At 33.8% G+C, this 22,537-nt stretch overlaps 1 protein-coding gene across 1 annotated transcript in view; it reads right to left on the bottom strand.

Annotated features, from left to right (window-relative positions):
- The window catches only part of MYT1L (myelin transcription factor 1 like), a 268,994-nt gene that overhangs the window by 183,244 nt on the left and 63,213 nt on the right, over positions 1-22,537 (bottom strand). Inside the window, exon 5 of the mRNA XM_074209574.1 lies at positions 3,733-4,710. Coding sequence (XP_074065675.1) covers positions 3,733-4,710 — 978 coding nt within the window. The remainder of the gene's footprint in view (positions 1-3,732; positions 4,711-22,537) is intronic.

A 22,537-nucleotide genomic window follows, 5' to 3' on the forward strand; every position in this document is an offset into this window, starting at 1 on the left:
GTGGTCTATGGGAAGATCCAATGAAAATTCCTTTATGTTCTTTGAGGTGAAATTATTTTTGTATATTGTGGCTCAGGATTCATACTATTTTACTTCTATCATCTCTTCCCAATAGAATTTAATATGTGTTGGCTAATTTTTGCCTTCTTTCATCTTAATTTATTCTTGCTAAGTGCCAGTTGCCAAAGAACTCTGGAGCTATGAATTATTTTTGTATGCCAAGAAAATATATTTTCAGTTATTGTATAATAAATACATAAATCTTTTTATTTATTTACTTTATGGGTCTTAGAAATTTTGCAAATGTTGTTTGTTAGGTAAATTGTCATGTACTTTACTACTAACTTTTATGATTTAGAACTCAATGACAAATTTGAAAATTCTGTATGTTGTATTTTAAAATTGAATATTTAGTTGATATCTCTCATATAAATGCTAAAGTATCTCAATTGAACTTCTCTCCCCCATTCCCATTTCTTAATACATAAAACATTTTTACATTAAAGGGAAGTGCTATCAAATAAAATGTAAACATTGCATTGATACAAATACACAAATATTAAGGACACAGTGGCAGATTTAGAAGATATTACTGATTTCCCCAAGTCCTATAACACAGGCAAGTCATCAGATTTTCAAAGGACACATTATTAGGAGAGATGATAACGACCCTGAATCAATGGATGAATTGGTCTTGCTTAGGAAATTTCCTAATGCCTACTCAACTATATTTTTCCAAAGAGTTCTATAGTGCTCTGAAATATACCCATAAATGAAATAAAATCATGTGGCCATAAACCATTTCATTTATTGGAAGACAAAAGGGGCATAGTCTCCTCTCGATGCATGAATGCTAGCTGGGTTTGGAAAGCTCTTCTTATCTTTACCCCTATAACTATCACAATGAATTAATACAATATTATTTTTATTTCATCTGCCTTCTTCTCCAAGTCTATTCTGAATAAACTCTGTTTTTTATATTAAAAAATCTATATGCTTGATTTGGATAGCTGTTCTTCTAATATCTCTCCCTTCCATCCTGGTATTAAAGCTTGATTATTCTAAATTTGATTGTTCATAACAGTTTTGGAAATTTGTGTTGAATCAGTCTAAAATATGTAGGTAATACATATATAACATTAATTACATACCATGATGATCTAGGTTTTGCCTTTAATAAAGAGCAAAAATGTAGTTAGAAATAAAGACTTTTTAAAAAGAAATCTACCATCTATATCATTATGGGAATCTGTCAAATGGTGATGATAACAAGATAGTTATAGCTTTATAAAGAAAAAACCCAAATAAGAATAACAAAAACATACATCTCTTTAGATTACCCCTAATTAATAGAGAAAATAATTCTAGGTACCTTGCTTGGCGTGGTTTCTTTTCTTTGAAAGATACAACATATATTTGTGGGCCTCTTCAAAAGAAACTTGGGAGACAGTGGAAAAGGATTAAAGATTTACTTTATAAATCTATCAGAGAGAAAGGATGTGAGGAAGCTAAGGGAAGTTGAACAGTCATGGCTTCCTCTATCATTTTTAAAGTCCATGTTAGTCCAGGTATTTATAGCAAGTCTGAAGAAAGAAATTTCATTTCCTGACCCTCTCCTCCTTAGTCCAGGGAGATAAGGCATTTATATTCCATGTCTCCAAGTACAATCCAGTGAGTACTGTCATTACTGTTCAAGGACCCACAATTGCAACAAGAGCAGAAAATCAAAGAAGTTGGAGCAACTTAGGATTTGTAAAACAGTAAATCATACCCTTTGTTGGGTAGAACCACAACACCTCAGAATTGAATGGGAGTCTCCTCTGCAGCAATGTCCTCTTATAATGCACCAAGAAGTGGTCATCTGACATCCCCCTGAAGATCCTCAGTAAGAGGGATTCCTAATAGAATTCATTCCCTTTTTGGAGAACTCTAGTTTCTATGAAATACTTCTTTAAAGAAGAGTATAAATCTATCTTTGCAACTTCTTCCCATGGCTCCTCATTTTGTCTCTGGTGTCAGAATACCATAACACTGACCAAAGCCTATATTCTTATCATGATGTTCTTTAACTCGAATACATAAATATGCCTACATAAGGCACCTAACTGGACAATTATATGCAAGTAAGATACTATAAGTTGCAAACTATGGTTATTTCCTGTGTGACTGAAAAAGGACTGCAATTCTTAATTAAATGCTTCTAATATATATTATCAGGATAATTTATTTAGAGTGGTAGCATTATCATCTTATTATATTTGAAACATATATGATGTAGTGCTTATTCTTAAACCTTCTCCCACTAAAATTTGAATCGATTCTTCCACAAAAAGATTTTTTTTTGATTTTATTAAAACAATAAGCTAAGAACCATACTATACAGCACAATTCATGACTCCTTGTATATTGGAACAGTAGAATAGTTTTCAAGAATAATAAATTCTTGTTGAAGAAGCCTTCTTGAAACAACTGTCATAATCTATGCAGTAAATATTTCAAGAATCCCATAGTCAACTGATAGAGTATTTAGATGTTTGTTTTCTAGAGGTTAAAAAGGCTGACTTGGGCCTCAGCCTTGTGAATGCCCAACTTGTCACCATTTGGTGACATGCATTACCAGAATCATGTGCAATACATTGAGAGGAGAATATACACCTATGTCTCTTGGAGAATAAAATTGAATAATTTTTACTTTGTGATTCAAAATAAGGAAATAATCACATTTGTAATCCAGATGCTGAAATTAGTTTTTCTGAGTCAAAGTGAAGCTATGAGTAATTACATTTTAAATTGCCTGAAGGTAGAAAAATCAACATTTTTCATGGCAAACATGAAACATTCATTCAATTTGAAACCATACCTTTAGAATACCTATATATTTACAAAGTGTTAAAAGCATACAAACACATAAATATATGCACAATAACTATTTATCTATGTACACATATGCATCTGTCCTCATTTAAATAAATTAAAACAATAAAAAGTAATCCATTACACACATTTTTTAGTGTGTGGAGTTGGATTATACTTAAGAAAAGCATCTTAACATTTTCCACAATGGAACAGAATCAGTGAAGTGGAATGAATATAGGAAAGAAATTGCTATTGATCTCAGCTCAGGCCACACCATGCCTTGCATAGTAAATGGCTTCCATTACCTTACTATCTTAAGATAATTAATGTGCAGTCACTGCCCTTATCTTATGTTATCGGTCATTCTGATACTATTCAATTTCTATCAGGGAACTTAACGTTTTAGATGGGAAAGGCTTCATCAATAACTGTCATTGATGATAATTTTATAAATCATGATGCCACCTACCCAATCCAATCTGTAAAATATGCATTTCATAGCTGATTGACTAACTGTTACATAAAGTCTTGCCATCAGATGTAGTATGTGATTCTTTTTATAACAGTGCCTTTTTATCATAATTTCAGTATTAGGTTTATGCTCTTTAGTTCAACACTATATTCAAAAAATTATTTTTTCACTGGAAAATATTGTCATTTACTCTTAATTTACATTGAACTTGCTGTGTATATTTCTCATAAAATATTTTATTTGCTTCTAAGTCACAAACACAACAAACTATTTTAGAGTTACATCAAAGGAATACATACTAAATCTAGAACTTACTTTAATGCATGTCCATGTTAAACTATAAAGAAAGCATTTTATTTTTGTTTATATCATCATGAGACAACATATGTTAGATAAAATTTTACCTTTACCATAGTATGGCTTTTTGACATGGCTGTCACTGGTTTTAGGCTTTCTCTCTTCCCCAGGAAGTTGTCTTGGAGGTTGCTCTTCAAATGACCTCATATTATCCCTTCTGCCAGCTTCCATTGCCATTTTTTCCCTCATGGCTTTTGCTCTTTCAGTTTCCAAAGCAATAGCTTTTTCAAGAAGGGTTAAATTCCCCTTGGTCATATCAAATACTTCTTCAGACCTGTCTGAATTAACAGAGGTGGTATCATCATCTCTTTCATGACACCCATCCTCCTTTGCACAGCTAGCAAAAGTTCTAGATCTGGGACTTAACTGTTCTTCAAGCCTCATTAAGTTCATCATGTCAGAGTAATTCCTATCCGGTGTTCTTCCTGGGAAGTCATCTTCCTGCCTGACATGTTGACGGATGTTCATGTTTTGCTGTTGATTTCTTTCCTGTGGGTTTGTCTCACTGAGTTTCCTAGCAAGATCAAAACATTGGTTCCTCAAACACTCCAAACTGCTAAGACACACCTCCTCATCACTCTCCTCTACCATTTTTTCCATAAGTCCATTGTTCATAGGCTTCCCTAGCATTACAAAGTTCATGTTTCTATTATCTTGCTGTGATATATTGTCTGCATAATTTCTGTCATTAATGTTGTCCGAAAGCACTACACCATGTCCTTGTGCTAGTAATTTAAGGGAATCCACAGTTTCCCTAACAACATCACTGTCTAAGTCTAAACTCAGCTCAGTTTTTCGACCCATGTTTTCATTTTTGTCGCTATCATCTTCCAGACTATTAGATGTATTGCTGTTCATTTCTGATTCAGTCCTGGCTCGGTATGCTGCATCCTCGGCAATTTTGCCCAGATTTAACAATGACTTGGCCACCAGTTCATCGTAATTATCATACTCGTCATTATTGTTATCGTCTTTTTCTGAGTCTTGCATTATTCGAGTATTGTGACAATTCAATTGATGATCTTCTGCAAAAAAATCAAAAAAAGAAAAAAGGAAAGGAAAAGGGAAAAAAGCTAGAAGTTGAATTGTAGTTATATTAGCAAGATCAGAAATTACTTTGTCAGACACTATCATAATTCTAGGACCTATAAGCCCCCTTTGTGGTTCGCTTTAAATTGGACATTAAGAAAATATATTACTCTAATGAATACAAGGCACTATTAACTTCCTTCATTTATCTCACTGTAAACCAGCAAATAGAGTAAATATTTTCAGATATAAAATTTTACTTTTTTAAAAAAAACTTTTCTTTTCCTTTATTTGTAACTTAATAGGATTTAAAATAATTAATCATATTGCCAAATTTTCTAAGAGCCTATGATCTTTGCTCATTGCCAGCTCAGAAATGGCTATAAAGTATAATGGTTTTCAGTGGTTTCCACATCACTGAGGGAAAGACAGGTTCTTAAGGAACTACCTAGAGATGTATTCTACCATTTCTGCATACTACTACTACTATAGTGAATTGTTAGGCTGAATGTAAAGGCTACCAGATTACAAATTTGATATTATTGAGACATGTTTTCATGACAAACAGTAAAGTAAAGTAAAGGAGGCTTTGAAGAGAAATTTTAGAATGTAGACCTAATTTCATATGGATCCCACAAGCATGACAGAGTTAGGTGGGAAAAGGGGACAGGTAAAAAAGTAGATGCCCAGGCAATAAATCCCTATGTAGAACTGTATAATTCCACAGTGGATCCAAATTCCACTAAAATAATAGGATGTCATTCATGGTCTGATATATAGTTATGTTTTCTTCATGATCTTCATCTCAAGAAAAATCTTTATGAGAAGATAGAATTATTGTTCGACAGTACCTGCTGGTCTACCAATTCATTCCCTTCCTTAAAACTACTGAGGAAATTGAATTTTGAAAAATTAAAATGCCAGGACTCAAACAAAATCCTACTATTTTATCTGAAAATTTTATCATGAAATATCCTTGAAATCATTGTGATCACTGAACATTATACAGTTCAATTCAATTAAACAAAATATTGATTCAATGTCAAATATGTTTAGGGGCTAAAACAGCATAGATTAATGGTTTGAAAACCATTTTTGGAGCCAGGATAATCTTGTTTCAAGTTCTGCTTCTGATGATACTAGCTGAGTGACCATAGATAAGTCACTTAAACTCTCAGTATACCAGTCAACTCTCTAAAACTATTTATCATTTATAAACTGCTGGTGGAGAAAATTAATAATGTTAGTTAACTATTCTGATTACAACACAAGTCTGGACTCAAAAAATTAATAACTCACAATAAGTATATTTTGATCTCTCCTTAAAATTGTTTTAATAATGTGGGGAAAGGAAAATGGATTCTATAATATTTAAATTTTAATTTTTTTAAAGAAATTGGTTCAATTAAACCATGTACCAAATTCAGGTGCAACTATGCTTTTTTCTCTTAAGTCAAATGCAGAACAAATTTTGTGTACTGGTATGTTTGTGAAATTGGGGTTTTGGGCATTAACAATTCCAGTTACTTAAGGGTTAGGTCATATTCCTTCTCATATTCCCTTTAATACTTTCCTTGCTCTTCATCCTCAGAATTTTAAGTGATAGGATGAGCAGTCTTTCAACACACAAATGAATCACCTCTGTTTGGGAATGATATTTTTTCATCAGGAAAAAAGCAAACAAAGCAAAATCAGAAAATCATAAAATAATCTAGGTAAACCAATGCATTGAGTCTCCAAATTATTTGTCTCATGCACCTCAATTCACATATTCTTCTTCATATGAGTAAATAAACCTCAATTATTTAGAATTCACAGGGCAACCAAAAGTGGAAATGGCATTTTCCAGATCATCTTCAACAATCTCACCTTGCTCCAAGTATCCTCCAAGAATAGTGTGAAGAAATAAAGGCAGCCAATGTAGTTATTTAGTAAAGTAGTGAAAGAACTAATCTCAGAAATAATCTTGTGACAGTTTACCTAGAATTTAAAGATGTAGGAGCAGAAGTAGATTGCAATTTTAAAATTTCTGTAATTCTAAAAGTTATATTCTCCTCTCAATTCATGCACTTTAGTTTTGGATGCATGGGCTGTGATTTTGGGGTACCCCTTATGTTAAGCAGCTTGTGCCATGTCCAAGCAGCATCACTTGTTTCTCTGTTTTCTGAATTCTTCTCTGCTGTAAAGTTGATGAAGGTTTTTAAACCCCAAATTATGGTGTGTTATAAAGTATCTACAGGAAGAAGGATCTGAAAGATGTGATTCATGATCACTCAAAACACATATAATCTTGAAGCATTGGAAAGTTGAGTCAATAGATAAAGTAAAATAATTTTGAATATTTTGGCTTCATATTTTCTTCAAAGATCATAGAATTGGATAAGACCTCAATGGGTGTTTCATTGCTTCCACTGAGAACCAAGTAGAATAAATCTGAGCCCTATTCTTTCAAATACTTAAAGGCAGCTATCATATCCTCCCTCAACTCCCCAAGTTTTCTTTTTTCCAAGGCAAGAATTTCTACTTAGTGCATCAGAACTTATATGATATAAACTCAAAGTGCCTTAATATTCTTATTCATCTTTTCTGAACATTCTTTAGTTGGCATTGCCATTTCTAAACTATAGTTTTCAGAACTGACCATAATGTTTAGATGTGGTTGGATTAGGGCAGAGTACAGCAAGGTAAGCAACTTCTTATTCCTAGAAGAGGTAAGTCCTTTACTCTACTCCAATATTGCAATAGCTTTCCTTGTCCTTCCTCTCCCAAATATAAAAGAGAAGAAAAATGCTTAGAATAGTAATGTCATGAAAAATAGTGCATTTATCTCCACCCAAAGACAATAACAACAAATACTAAACAAGTTTTTTGATCTCTTTTATAAAAGTGGAAGAACTTATACTTTTAGATAATAGTTTTCATCATTTGGGATATACTGCATGTTCTATCTTTAAGTTATCATTCCAGAAATATAGAATTCAACAAGGGGGTGCCCTGATCACATAGCAAGAAAAGGGACTACAGAAAGACTAACTAGTAAAGTCTAGACTTTTGTAAAAAAACCTAAAAGAAGACCCTTATCATGCTGGCCAGATCTACAGTAGAAGATTTCTGGAATGACAGGAACAAGAACTCCTTAGGATGAGAGAGTGTGGATGATTTGTGATCTGCCCTGATTGAAGCAGTCCTGAAAAGGATATACTCAAGAACTCACTTACGTTTTAACCTTCTTCCCAACCTTATTGTCCATGTTTGAATCTTTCAATCTGTTAGACTCCAAACTTTGGGATCACTTTTGATTTTTTCCTACATTATGTTTCCTATGACCGAAATGAAATTCAAGTGTTCTTCTTCCTTCATTCACCTCTACTACAGTTTTTAACCAGATAGGGATTGTCTCCCCCGTGGAGCAGTATAAGCAAGAGCTTTGTTTGATGCTCTTCTTCAGTTATCTCAAAGGAAATAAAAATAGATATTAACCAGTGCTTTTAAATTAATCCTCAAAATAACACTGATAAGAAAAGATTAACAAGAGAGAAAAAGCTATTTGTCAAACAAGTAGTAGACACTGGCCATATTTTTCAGTATGGGCCAAAGAACTAGTTTCTGGAAAAAAAATTAGGATAACTGTGAAGAAGGATAGTTTTAGAAAAGAAAAAAATCATAATCATAAATACTGTTAATGCAAGTCATTCCACCAGGCTGGTTCATCTTCCACTCACAAAAGCTTGCTCCCTGCCATCTGAGTAATCATGACTGACAGCGGTTTATATGTGAATGCTGGTGGAAATGACATGCAAAATCCTTACAGACTAATAGATTTTCTAAACCTACCTATATTTAACTATTTTAGAAATACATCTGGTATAAAATCAACTCTTAATTATCTGACCTAATGGAGGGGAACAGTCAGCCAGTCAATCAACAACCAATTAACTACTGATTACCTTACTGTGCAACAGGAATAGTCTTTATAGCTCAGAAATCCTTTGTGCTTACTCTGGAAAAAATTCAACAGTTTTATTTTCTTTCAGATGACTTGCCTTTCTCTTTATGTTTTCTGAGGTTGATAATAAAATGAATCTCCATTCCTGAATACTTAGGTTCTAATAGTTGCAATAGGTAAAGAAATAGTTGTAAACTATGACAAATTGGGATCAAATATTTTCTTGAGGTAAATGCAAAATCCAATTGCTTATGATTAAAATTTTATTATACTCATACTTTTTGGTGTTCTGATTCTTCAATCAAACCATCAGGCTATATTTGCAGTGATACAGTGCTTAATAGAACAGTGAATGAATTAGTCCAACCAATCTTAAAAATATGGAATTACTGGGAAAAGATAACTAAAATTTTTGTACTCCTCAATCCAAAGACTCCACTGCTAGTTACTTAATGGAAAGGGATCAAAGACGAATATATATATATATATATATACCAAAATAATCATATCAACACTTTTGTGGTAGCAAAAGACCTGGAAACAAAGTGGTTACTCATTAGTTGATGAATGGTCAAACAAATTATGGATCATGATAAAATGGAATATTATTGTGTCACAAGAAATGACAAATATAAGGAATTCAGAAAAAACATAGAATACTTCAATGAATTGATATGAAATGAAACAAGCAACACCTAGGAAGTACTATAAAATGATTATAAGAATGCAAATGGAAAAAATCCAAATCAATAAAAATGAAACTTTCTATGAAATGATTATCAATCAAGTTTAGCTTCAAAGATTTTTTAAAAATTCATGTTTCTCCTTTCACTAGAGAGATAGAGAGACATGGGTGAGTAATGTTGCTTATGTACTCAGTCATGGCTGATATATTAACTGACTTTAATTGCTCTTGGTACAAAGGAAGATTTATTTTGTAGAGGTATATATCTAACAATCAATGTGATTAAAAAAAGTAAAACTCAAAAATTAAAAAGAAAAAAATCCAATATAAACTACTTTAATTTCCCTTCTTAATATAGCAAAATTCTCAGTGTACCCATTTTTCTTTAGACCTATAAAAGCAGTGTGATACAATGGGAAGAACATTGGTCCTTTGTTTGAGAATATGAGTTCCAATCCTCCCTTTTGCATGTAATACCAATATGACCATGGGTCATTCACTTTACTTTCATGGCTCTCAGATCATTAAGATAAGAATGTTGAACTTTATGACCTTTGTGGACTCTTTAAGTTCTTGTTCTAATTTTTCTTGCCTCTGTTAAACTTGTGTTCTGTCTCAGCCTATTTGTTCAATCATTTATTCTCTCTGTCTTATACCTTTGTTCTTTCCCTTCTATTATTTATTTCTATTCTTTCTATTCTATGCAGTCTTAAAACACACCCACACCCACACACACTCCTCTAACAATCTGAATGCCTCTTTATCCAAAATTAAGACAACAAACTAGAGGAAGCAGAGGCACTAACACACAAAGTATTACCTCTGTAGTGGAGGACTGGAAGGAATAAACATTTATTAGGTGCCTTTTAAGTGTCAATTGTGCTAAGTGCACATATCATCACTGAGAAAGGATACTAAGACACTGAATAAAACATTGCTTTAGATGGTTATACTTTAATTAAAGGAAACAAGGCAGGTCAAAGAGATAGAGTGAAATATATAAAGATATTATTATATAATAAGGTTTTATACTACAGTGAGAAAATACAAGAATTAGTGGAAGAAAGAAGTGTGCAGAATACTTGAATAATAGATTAATGGAAGGACAGAAAAAAGAAATAGTTGAGGACTTCAGGAAACATAAAAACCTGGAACAGAGACTTAATAATAGTAGCTTGGGGGACTCTATCCAGACATCTGTTAAGGTTGTTCTCTCTTCCAAGTGAGAACAGATAATAAATTATTGATTCACATAAAAGATCATTTCATCCTTCAACATTTAGAGGAACCACAGAAGAAAGCTTCTATTCTGGATGTGATTTACTGAAGTGAGGAGGGACTGGTTGTGTATTGGAAATGATGGGAATCTTGTATGTGGAAGGAAAGAAGCAGCCACTCCTTTAGTTGTAATAGAAAAGAAGAGGGGAAACTGGGTATGGTCTAAAATGCATCCTTGCTTTGGGAGAACAGACTTCAAATTGTTCAGAGAAAGAATAGTTAGGATCTGATGGACTAGAATACTACAGAGGGAGTCAGCTTAGGAGGGGTAGAAAACTCTTAAAAATGAAATTTTTAAGGCATACCACAAAGAGAAACAATTCTGATGCAGAAGGGGAAAAATGGGACACATCTGATGAAACTGATGTATTTGCCCAGAGAATTCACCCATCAAATTATATTCTAAAAAAAAGCACAAATACATATTCATAGAAGATGGAAGCAAGGGCAGACAAGAGAGGATAAACATAAAAGTGAAGCAAAGTACCAAAAAAATAATGCTGGGAGTGCTAAAAATCAGTGAGTAGAAGCTGGTGAAGGAAAGGAAGAGCACACAGTATTCTGTTTTTATTTGTCTATTTCTTAGATTGGAAGAATACAGATTAGGTGATATTTGTGGTGGTTCCTGTGGTGATAACAGACCACAGGGAAAACAAAGTTACTAGATCTTCCCCTATTTTTGTTTTCTCTGCCAAGCACAGTGAGTCTTACATTAGAAATGTCAGGACAAAATGGTTAAAGAGATTTGATATCCAAGACATGGAGGAGAATAGTAAAAGAATGCCTAGCTATTATCTTGATGAAGTCAAGTCACGTGACTAAGATTCATTAGATTTGTAGATTCTGAAATTATTGGTGGATATAAAGCAGAGTGACTATCAATGCTATGTGAATGATGGTAGGAGAAAGGGAGAGTTACTTGTGGGAATGGAAAAGAGCAAAATATGGTTCTTTCTGTGGAAAGGAAAATAATATATCTATTAAATATAGGCTAGTGAACTTGATTTTAATTTCTGGAAAAATTCAAAATTGGATCATTAACAATGTGGTCAGTGAGCAATTATAAAAGGAAACTGTGGTGGTAAAGAACCAGATAATCAAGAGTATGTCATGCTGGACTATTTTGACATGAAAATTGGGTGATGCTTGATATATATATATTTGTTACCTTGTAGTTCAGTCTTTCAATTGTGTCTGACTTTTTGTGATTCTATTAGGGTTTCCTGGACAAAGATACTAGAGAAGTTTGCCATTTTCTTCTCCATCTCATTTTTTAGATGAAGAACTGAGACTTCCTCTGAACTGAGGTTAGCTGCCCCAGATAATATCAAAGGATTTGATAAAGTATTTCTTAATCTCCTTTAAGGTAGTCCCTCAACTTCCTAAATTCAAATCCAGCTTCAGATCCTTATTAGCTGTGTGACTCTGAGAAAGTCACTTAACTCTATTTGCCTCAGAATCCTCATCTGTAAAATGAACTAGAGAAGGAAATGCCAAACAATTGCAATGTTTACCAAGAAAACCCCACTTGGAGTCACAAAGAGAGAAATGTAACTGAAAACCAACTGAATAGCATCCTGCCTTAGCTAGACCACATCTGGAAGATTGTGATCCATTCTGAGTATCACAGATAAGGAAGTGCAGTGATAAGAGAGAGTGTCTAGAGGAGGGCAGTCAATTTAGTGAAAGATCTTGATTGCATTTCATATGAAGATTTTTGAAAGGAACTGGGAATGTTTAGCTTAGAGAAGAAAAGACTCAGGGTAGTTGTTTTCACATATATTTGCATACACATACATATATATGTATATGCATATATATGTAGGAATGTTTTGTGCAAAAGGGATTATAACTATTTTCTTTTTTTTTCTTTCTCCACTTTTATTAAAATTCTGTTCTGTGTTCCAGAATTTGGGTTACTACAAGTTACCAGGAGCAACTTCTAAAATGATCTTATTAACATTTTACAATTTCTTTCCAATCCTCTCACTAGATCAAGTCAGCAAATCACCAAAAGGGACATCTTTGATTATAACTATTTTCAAGCTCTAGAAGGAATAATTAGGAGCAACAAGTGGATGCTACAAAGTGGCAAATTTAGACTTTAAGGTTTTATGTATTAAGGAAAAAAGCTTCCTCACAATCAGAACTTTACAAAAGTAGAACAGGTAGCCTCAGAAGGCAATGGGTTTCTTTTAACTGGACTTTTAAAGCTGAGTCCTAGATATTGCCTTTTTTGGATTTGTTATAATGGGAACTTCTTTTTCAGGTTTGAGTTGGACTAGATGACTGTTGAGATCCTTTCTTCCAACTCTGAAATAATGTTGTCTTGGACATCTCTCCTCTTTTCATTTTATTGATGGTATCCATTTACTGCCACCAATTGTTCACTATCCTTTTACTCTTCAGCCTGAAGACTCATTAGAGACCACAGAATCTCATAATTAAAGGGTGTCTCAGAGGTCATCTCACTCAACCCTAACTGAAATGTTTCCTTATAGAATAGAGTAATCTAGTGATTGATGAAAGAGAATTTTTCAAAACTTATGGTGGTGCTCTGTGAAAATATTAGTTATTATAGTTACCATTATGATATGGGGTAAATTTTCTAGTATTATTGTTATTATTTAATTCTATTTAAAAAGATTTATTTAAGGCAATGGGATTAAGTGACTTCCTCAAGGATACACAGGTAGGCAATTATAAAGTATCTGAGACCATGTTAAACTCATGTCCTCCTGACTCCAGGGCCAGTGATCTATCCACTGTACCACCTAGCTGCCCATTAGTATTATTTTGAATGTTAAGTTGTTTTTAATAGTTTTTCTTTTATGAAATATACCCAAGATAAACACTTTTAAGGCTTCTAGATTTTTGAAATGACTAATTGGCTGGAATGCATTTTCTTAAAGTAAATCTATTAAACTCTATTTTCTCTATTCACAAAAATATAAAGGATCAGCAAAAGGTTCAGTTGAGGAGAGTTTTGGCTTGCAGCTTCTCACACGAGGTACCATGAACTTTGTGAACTAATAGTAACCTCACCCTAGAACTTCTCTGCCAATCTTTCACCTATGCCCTCTGAGAATATTACTCTTTTGTGATTTAGCAAAACTGTAGTTTATATTTGGGTCCTGCCATTTCCTATCTGTGTGACCTTAGACAAGAAATGTTGCATCTATGGGTTTTATGTCTTCATCTGTAGGACAAAGGACTTAGACCAGTGACTTTCCAGGTACTTTCCAGCTCAAAATCTATGATCCTATGGCTCTAGTTCTCTTACTCTCACACTTATTCCATTTTATACTGGTCACTGAAATGTAGCTCTAGCTCTCTCTCTCTCTCTCTCTCTCTCTCTCTCTCTCTCTCTCTTTAGGTGTTTACAAGGCAATGGGGTTAAGTGGCTTGCCTAAGCCCACACAACTAGCAACTAGGTAATTAAGTGTCTGAGGCAGGATTTGAACTCAGGTACTCCTGACTCCGGGGCTGGTACTCTAGCCAATGTGCCACCTAGGTTCCCGAAATATAGCTCGCTTGAAATGACAGACATCTTTTGACTCCTGATGGGTCTTTCAACCCATCAACAACACAAAAAATAGGAGAAGAACAAGATGTCTTGCTCCCAGTGTCACTTTCAGACCTAATACTCAGCAACTACTTGACCTATTTCAAATATCCTCGCTTTCAATCTATCAATTTTCTCTACTATTTTGATAGCTACCTCAACTAATCTTCAACCACATTGAAAAGTGATCTTACCTTGGATTTCTCACCCCTCCCCAAAATATTTTCACTGACAGAGTTCCCACTTAGAGCTTTTACAGTCCCTTAAGCTTCAATTTCCCTCCCTCCCTTTGTTCATATCATAGTATCATTCAAAAATACTATCCAGATTATTATTTTATTCTTCCTAAAATTTAGTACTCAGAACTGACCATGTTGCTTCAGATGTGGTGTTACAAATTCAGAGTATAATGGAACTATCATCTTCCTTGTTTTAGACACTGTGTTCTCAGAAGCAATCGAAAATTGTATTATATCTTTTATTTTGGCTACTTTGTATCCTGCTAACTTTATCTTGAGCTTGCAGTGTAGGTTACTTTTCTGGAAAGTATGACAGATAAAGGGATTGGAAAATAGTTTATGTGTGTAGCAGGATTTTTAGGGAAGTTTTTAAAAAAAGACTTCCATGAGCATTTTTTTTATATCAGACTTGGACAAGGTTGTATTATAAATAGATAATTCTACCAAGACCCAAACATCAAAATTCTCATTGGTATGGACTTCATCATTAAGTAAAGCCCCCTTTCAATGCCTTGTCACAGTGGCATGACAATCCTGCATTTTCAAAACCTTTGTATTAAGAACTCAAACTCTTAACAGGTCTTAATTAGTTGGAAAGATGTTTTTCTCATGACTGGTCCTAGTTAAGAAAGACTCATCACTAAGTGGTTGGCTTTTAAAAGGCCATGAAAATCCATGTAATAGATTGAAAAAAATGACCCATTTGGGAATATGATCTCCTTCAGTTTTTTCAATGACTGTAGCAAAGTGATAGTTAAGAATATAGAAGATGCTAAAAATTTCACCATTCTTAATCTACAAACAATAATTTAACCTGCTGATAGCCTTAATGTGTGATCTTTGCATAGTTGGAGATGAATGTTTGATAAGCTAGTGGCAAAACTTAACAAAATTGTAAGATTACTGATACTTTTTCTATAAATGACACAAGAAGGAAAACAAAACTGTTTTCAAGGAAGGACAAATAAAGGCACTATTGACATTGTAGAAGGTAGCATCAAGTGTCATCATTTCATGGAATACTTGGTCTTTTCACCTTGCAGTACATATAACAAATATAAGTAGGGAGATAACCATTAAAATAATTACAATTTTCACTGTCATAGGCAATGGAGTAGAAAAAAATAATGAGGAGATGATGATGTTGGTGACAGTGAAGACAGTATTGATGATGATGGTTGTATTGCTGATAACTACAGATATAAATATATATCACTTAAATAGCAAAGCACATTATAATATCATTTAAAATGTGATATCTAATATGATAGTCAACCTATCAAACAATCAACAAATAATTAACAAGTGCCTACTACATGCTTGGTGATGTAATTGAAAGGGTGTGTGCAGGGAAGGGCTGTGAAACTTTTGGAAAATATAGTTCAATATCAAGGAATAAGAGATGAAATGTAGATAATTCAGAAGTTTGTAACCTGTAAAAAAGATCACAGATATGTCTTTTCAAATAAAATATTTGAAAGACACTGCATGTGATGAGCACTGAACAAAGTTCAAAAGAAAGAAGGAAGGACGGAAAGAAGAAAAGATGGAAGAAAAGCAAATCTGCTGTAAGAAGTTGACCATACAATGACAAACAGGAAACTACTAGCTACCAACATTCATTTCAGAATCCACTATCTATGTGAAAGCTCTTACACTCACTAAAGCAAGGTAAAAATCAATACCAAATTAAAAGAAAGTATATGAGTAGATGCTATATGTGATTAGAGTAGCTTCAATCTGATCTGTTTAAACAAGTTGTTAACTTGAAAAATGGGAAATGGACATTGCAGAGATTGATTATGATTCTCATGATTTCTCAGGAAGGCTTAATTGTGCAAAAAAGTTATTTGCATTATAATTCTAGGCAACATAATATAGGGACTTGTGTGCTGGATTTAGATTTAAGGAGAGACCTGGGTTCGAATTTTGATTTTACAACATGCTAGTCCTATAATCATACGCAAATTTAACATCTTTGGGCATCAGTTTCCTCATCTGTAAATTGTAGATAACAATTCTTTTAGTCCATCTCACAGTCCATTTGTGATATGTAAATAAGATAACATATGAAAAATAATTTTGAAACCTCAAAACAATACCAATTATCATCTTCATTATTATTATTGCAAGCAGGAGCCTGAAAGGATATAGTAATTGCCTCAGAAAACACTTGATCTCTTGCCAGGCAGAGAGACCAAGAAAACGTTGCTAATACCAGTTTAGAGCGTAAGCTCATTTGCAAAACATTATAAAGGAAGCAGGCAGGTGGAAAATTATGAGCAGGATCATTACACAAAACAATGAAAAGCAGTTAAAGGGAAAATGAGCCTACAGAAAGTTTAGTATAATACCCAGCAAAACAAGATTATTCTAAGAACACTGATAGATGAAACTGAAAATAGGGTAGCAAATAGACATCAAATGGAACAGATCTGCTTTAGCAGCATTTCTATTCTGATTGTTTTATCAGCAACTATCATATTTGGATGTTACAAATTCACTAATCCAAGGTACTATGTGAGCAAGTGGTCACGAAGCATATGAAACTATGAAGATGAGGTATACTTGACCTCAGGGCTAGAAATCAGTGGTAGAATAAGCAATTTTAAAGTCAATTTTAAAGATTTCTAAAAGGGGATTAAAAATGAAAATGTTCAAAGCTGGTACTTTAACTTTTTAAATTACTTGCAATTTTTTGGCAATTACTAACCCATATGTCATATCTTCTCATCTCTATGAGAGCTTCTTTGAAAAAAGGAATATGAAGACTTCTGCAAATTGATGGGTATAACAGACATTTCCATAATTGCACAACTAAAACTTTTAGCCAATATAAGATCCTACTATATGTGTATGTGGGCTATTTTTGTCCACTGATTTTAAAAAAAAAGTAACTCAGTGGAACCAATGAATGCATGAAGGACTCAACCAAAAAACTTCATATATACATATATATATATATATATATATATATATATATATATATATACATAAATCATACAAATCATACAAGATTCTATGGCAGCTGGGACCACCAGCATAACTTTGCTTAAGAATTAGTCGAATCCTACATCAAACAAGGCATAAAACAGGGACATAAGCTTACCTAAGGTTGGAGGATATCCTGCCCGGGGGTACAAACAAAAAAAAATCCCTATTGGTGGTGAAATTCTTAGTTCACAGATGGCATTGCATTCATTTTGAGCTCTAGAACATTTAAAACCTCTAAAATGAAATCCACTGTCATTTGAAAGAAACTGGCATCCACATTAGAAAAACAAACTGATGAAAATTGTCTGTAGTCCAGATTATGACATAAAGCTAGATGGGCAGCCTGCTGTATCATCTTCCCTATAAGTATCTTGAGGAGGTGCTTCAGATGGACAATGAATTGGACCTAAAACAACAGGACTAGGAAAAGCTGGCTAGGAAACTGTGCAGTATTTTCAGTGCTCACAAGCTGTTCACTCCCACAGAAGCCTATCTTTTTTTAAACACAAGTATCCTCCTCAAGATGGGTATGACTTATGGAACACCTTGTAGGATCTTATGAGAATGAAGATTGCAAGTAACCAAAGGGCAATGGAAGGATACACAGTGTGTATCAATAAGCTGTATCCTATTATCATCAATGACTTGTGTGAAAGAAGTTACATCAAAGGCATCCTCAAGGACATGTATGACCAGAAAAAAAAGTATGCTTGTCATATATCAAGAATGATGGATGACTTGTATGTGGTGCTGCTATCCATGAAATATGATAAGAACCAAGTAAAGGACTTTAGCATGTTGTGTAGGTCATGAATCCATTGAAAAAGCAGAGTAAGCATGAAACATATTTTCAGTATTTAACTTGAAAGCAGTTAAGTGGGTCCATGTCATTTCATAAGATGTAGAAGTTCAAATAAGAATATAGTCATATCCCTCTCATCCCCACTGTCCTGAATCTTCCCATTGTAATTCTCATAGAGTTAAAGAAGTTAGAAAGAAACCCTAGGTCAGACTTAGAAAGTTTAATGGTCATTGCCTATTTTCTAGTCTTGAAAACATTCTAGAAATTTTAAAAAGGTTCTCCTAATCAACTCAAACAGAGATCTGAGCTCATAAAAAGATTCTGACCTGGAGTAAAGAAATTTCTGGATTCAAAGCCAAAAAAAAAAAAAGACAAGCTTTGATTAGTTTTGTTTCTGTACCCTCCAAATTGAAAAATATATAGGGAAGAGGGCTTGAGTTTTGGAATTGGGAGTGGCCTGACAATTATTTAGAGGGCTACTGGCCATGTGATCAATGTCTTGGATATAATGGGCATTTAATGTCTTTGTGGAATTTAATTGGATTATTCTTATTTCAAAGGTATTATGCCAAAACAATATAACACATACATAAACATAAAGCACATAAGTACACAAATAATCACCCCTCCCAAATGAACCAAATATAAGTATAAATATAAAATTTATAGAAAGAAGAATACATACTGTAAATAGTTTTGGAATAGATAAATTAGCAGTTGAATAAATTTATACTGTAGCTCCTCTGCTTTCTTTAATATGAGCTCTGGCCCCTCACAATGTTCCTTGGAACCATGTCCTTGATATTTACACCAGAATCTTTTCTAAAAACCTGGGGTACAACGGAATAAGAATTAGTGTTGAGTTTGTGATGGCCATTTTGGCAGCATCTATTGGTGGTGTTATTTCTAGGCAGTCCAGGAGGTGGCAGACCTGTGGTGAGTCATAAAGTCTCCAGAACAACTAATAGAGTGGATTCTTTTTTCTTTAATATTTTTACACACATCTTTCTGTAAGCCTATACAGACTGATATTATTTGGAGATTTCCCCCTCCCCTCCAAATTATAAAGATATGAGTAGATGGTATTTAAACTCTATCATCCTTCTATATTTCTGAATTATTTAGTGTTAGTGATTGTGCAGTTTTAATATCATACCTATCAACAAATATTTCTTTACAGCCTCCAACAAACAAGGAAATGTGCTAGGCTCTGGGGAGATCATAAGACCCTTTTTGCTTTTCCTGTTCTTTTTGTTCTGGTTCTGTGATTCACCAGAAATGAAAATCCCCTTACTAATCAGCTCTGTAACTCATTTGAAACTTTAGTCTTAGAGAATGCTTACTCATGCATCTAGCTAGCATGGGAAGAAAGATGGCACAGTGAATAGTGTGCTAGGCCCAGAGCTGGAAGAGTCATCTTCTTGAGTTCAAATTCAGCCTCAGATACTTATTTTCTGTAAGTCACTTTGTTTCAGACTTTTCATCTGTAAAATGAATTGGAGAAGGAAATGACAAACCAGTATCTTTGTCAAGAAATTTCCAAATGGCTAGGTGGTGTAGTGGATAAAGCACTGGCCCTGGGGTCGGGAGTACATGGGTTCAAATTCAGTCTCAGATACTTAATATTTACCTAGCTGGGTGGCCTTAGGCAAGCCACTTAACCCCATTTGCCTTGCAAAAACCTTAAAAAAAAGAAATCTCCAAATGGAATAAAAAATCTACTGAATCAATGGAACAAGAACATATATCTACTATGTGTCATATGATTACATATTTAGAACTTAGAGGTCATTGAGTCCAACCCCTCACTTAACAGATAATATAACTCTAGTTCCAGTAAGTTTAAGAGTCTTGACAAATCATACAAGTAAGAATTAAGATTTGGATCCAGTGACCCAACTAAATTAAATGTATTTTTCCCCTCCTTGTCCAAAGACTTGAACAAAGGGTGGCTTATAATCTAGTCTAGAGATAGGTATAGAGAAAAACCACATAAAAGAGAGGATATTAGGATTGGAAGAGAGTTTAGAGTTATCTATTCTAAGCAACAAATTCTGTCTACAACATCTCCAACAAGAGGTCTCCTAACTTCTGCTTAAAGATTTGTTGTTCTCCAACTTTGTTAATATTTCCTTTATGTTAAACTGAAATCACTTTTGTGGTCATTCCAAAGCTAAGGAAATCAGATCCAAATACTTTTTTTTTCACATGACAACTCTTCAAAAATTCATACATTCTCTCTACTTGTCTCCCTACTTGTCTCCCTCTGCTTATTTTTATAAGTTCATGATAATTTAATTTAAATTCATTTTCTTTCCCTCTCACTCCCACCTAATAATTAGAGAAATGCAAATTAAATCATTTTTTCCTTTAATTCTCACCACTTTCTACCCTACCCCTGCTCTTTCAAGATGTTCAGTATCTCAAGGTTTATCACAATGATACACTGTTATGTAGTGAATAACACTACAGTATAACAGAATGCCCATTAAATGGCCTTCAGATTTGTCCATGATAGTCCATTGTACTGTCTTCACCCTACAAAAGTCCTGAATACAGTCTGCTGATTGATATCACATACAGCTACCTTAGTTATTGTTTCCCTTTTACTTACTGCTGACAAACACCCTTAACTTGATTTGTCTGTATTAGAGATAATCATCACAAATAATTTTCTAGGTTTCATTGTGAACTGTGTGTAGTTTCTTGTGATTATTCATGAGTTTCATTTTTTCCCCTTAAATGCCTGTACATCTAACCGTTTGACCTACTTATCAGCCAATAGAACCAGTCTCTTCAGTTTGTAGTCTTTTGCTCTATTCCTTTGCATTTGCAGCTCTCTTTGTTCTTCTGACTCTGAATCAATCTCTTATGTGGAATAGTAACAATGCTTCCCTAAAATCCAGATAAATTATCTATGGCCTCTCTCTACTACCTACTGACTGATTCTTTGTTGTACTCAGAACAAAGGCAAGATTCATATTTTCTAGGCATAATTTTCCCTTTATAAATACATCATGATGATTCCTTACTAAATTATGCATTTCTGAAATGGTTAGTAATATTGGCTCTAGTCACTGAGTTTAATAACTTCTTTATAACTGAATTGAGGGTAAAAGGTCTGACATTTCCTGGATTCTCCTTTAGTCTAACTTTCAAGTATATTGATTGTCTAAAATAATAATAGCACTCAGGCTTTGTCTGATGATTAATATTCTGAAAGAGATTTGCTCTCATTGATCAACTATTCAATGTCTATTGAAAGAAAGATAGCCTTGGGAAACTGAGGCATGGTGAGAATTAGCTTCATCAAGGCTACTCATATATATAACCAGAGTACTTTTCAGTATTTCTTCAGTATAACTTGAAGGGGCTCAGAAATTATGTCATTATTAATGAATTCTTTTGCATTTAGTTTCTTGTAATGAACATAATTTAATTCTTTTTCTTTTCCTTAGATTTTTGCAAGGCAAATGGAGTTAAGTGGCTTGCCTAAGGCCACACAGCTAGGTAATTATTAAGTGTCTGAGGCCAGATTTGAACTTAGGTACTCCTGACTCCAGGGCTGGTGCTCTATCCACTGCACCACCTAGCTGCCCCCATAATTTAGTTCTAATGTCAAAAGATAAAGACATCCTAAATATTGGTGACGCAGTGATAAAAAATGACAGTTCCTGCTGCTATACATTATAATTTAATGTGGGGGAGGGAGAATAGCATATGTAGGTTTGATTATAAGAACATATATTTAGTGGTATAAGGGATTTTAAAATTAAATCCAAATTTTGAATTTTATATAGATGAGGAAATTGAGGCCTAGAGAGATAAAATGACTTGCCCCAAATTATACAACTAAATAACAGTGCCAGGATTCAAGTCATCTGACTCCAATGGCAGGGTTATTTTTCCCACAGCACTTTGCTATATATAGAACAAATACTATTGGATATCACGTGAGAAAACCAAGAAGTAAAGAAACAAAATACTATAGGAAAATTGAGGAAGAGTTTAAGGAGGAAGAAATAATTTTTAGTTGGTGAGAGTTAGGGAGGGCATCATAGAGGAGCTAGACTGAATTGAGTCATGAAGGAAAATGATTTCAATTGGAGCTATGGAAGCAATACATTTCAGATAAGGGCCTGACCTGCATGAATAGATAGCCAAGATTAGGGAATACTTAATAGTCCATATAGGCCAAAAGTACCTGAAGAGGGGATACAGTTAAAGTAAGGACAGAAAATGTAAAGTAGAACCAGATTGTGGAAGATATTTAATTGTTGTTCAATGATTTTTCTGTCCTGAGTCTTTGTGACC

The sequence above is a fragment of the Macrotis lagotis genome, chromosome 1, assembly GCF_037893015.1.
Source record: "Macrotis lagotis isolate mMagLag1 chromosome 1, bilby.v1.9.chrom.fasta, whole genome shotgun sequence".
NCBI classification, from domain to species: Eukaryota; Metazoa; Chordata; class Mammalia; order Peramelemorphia; family Peramelidae; genus Macrotis; species Macrotis lagotis.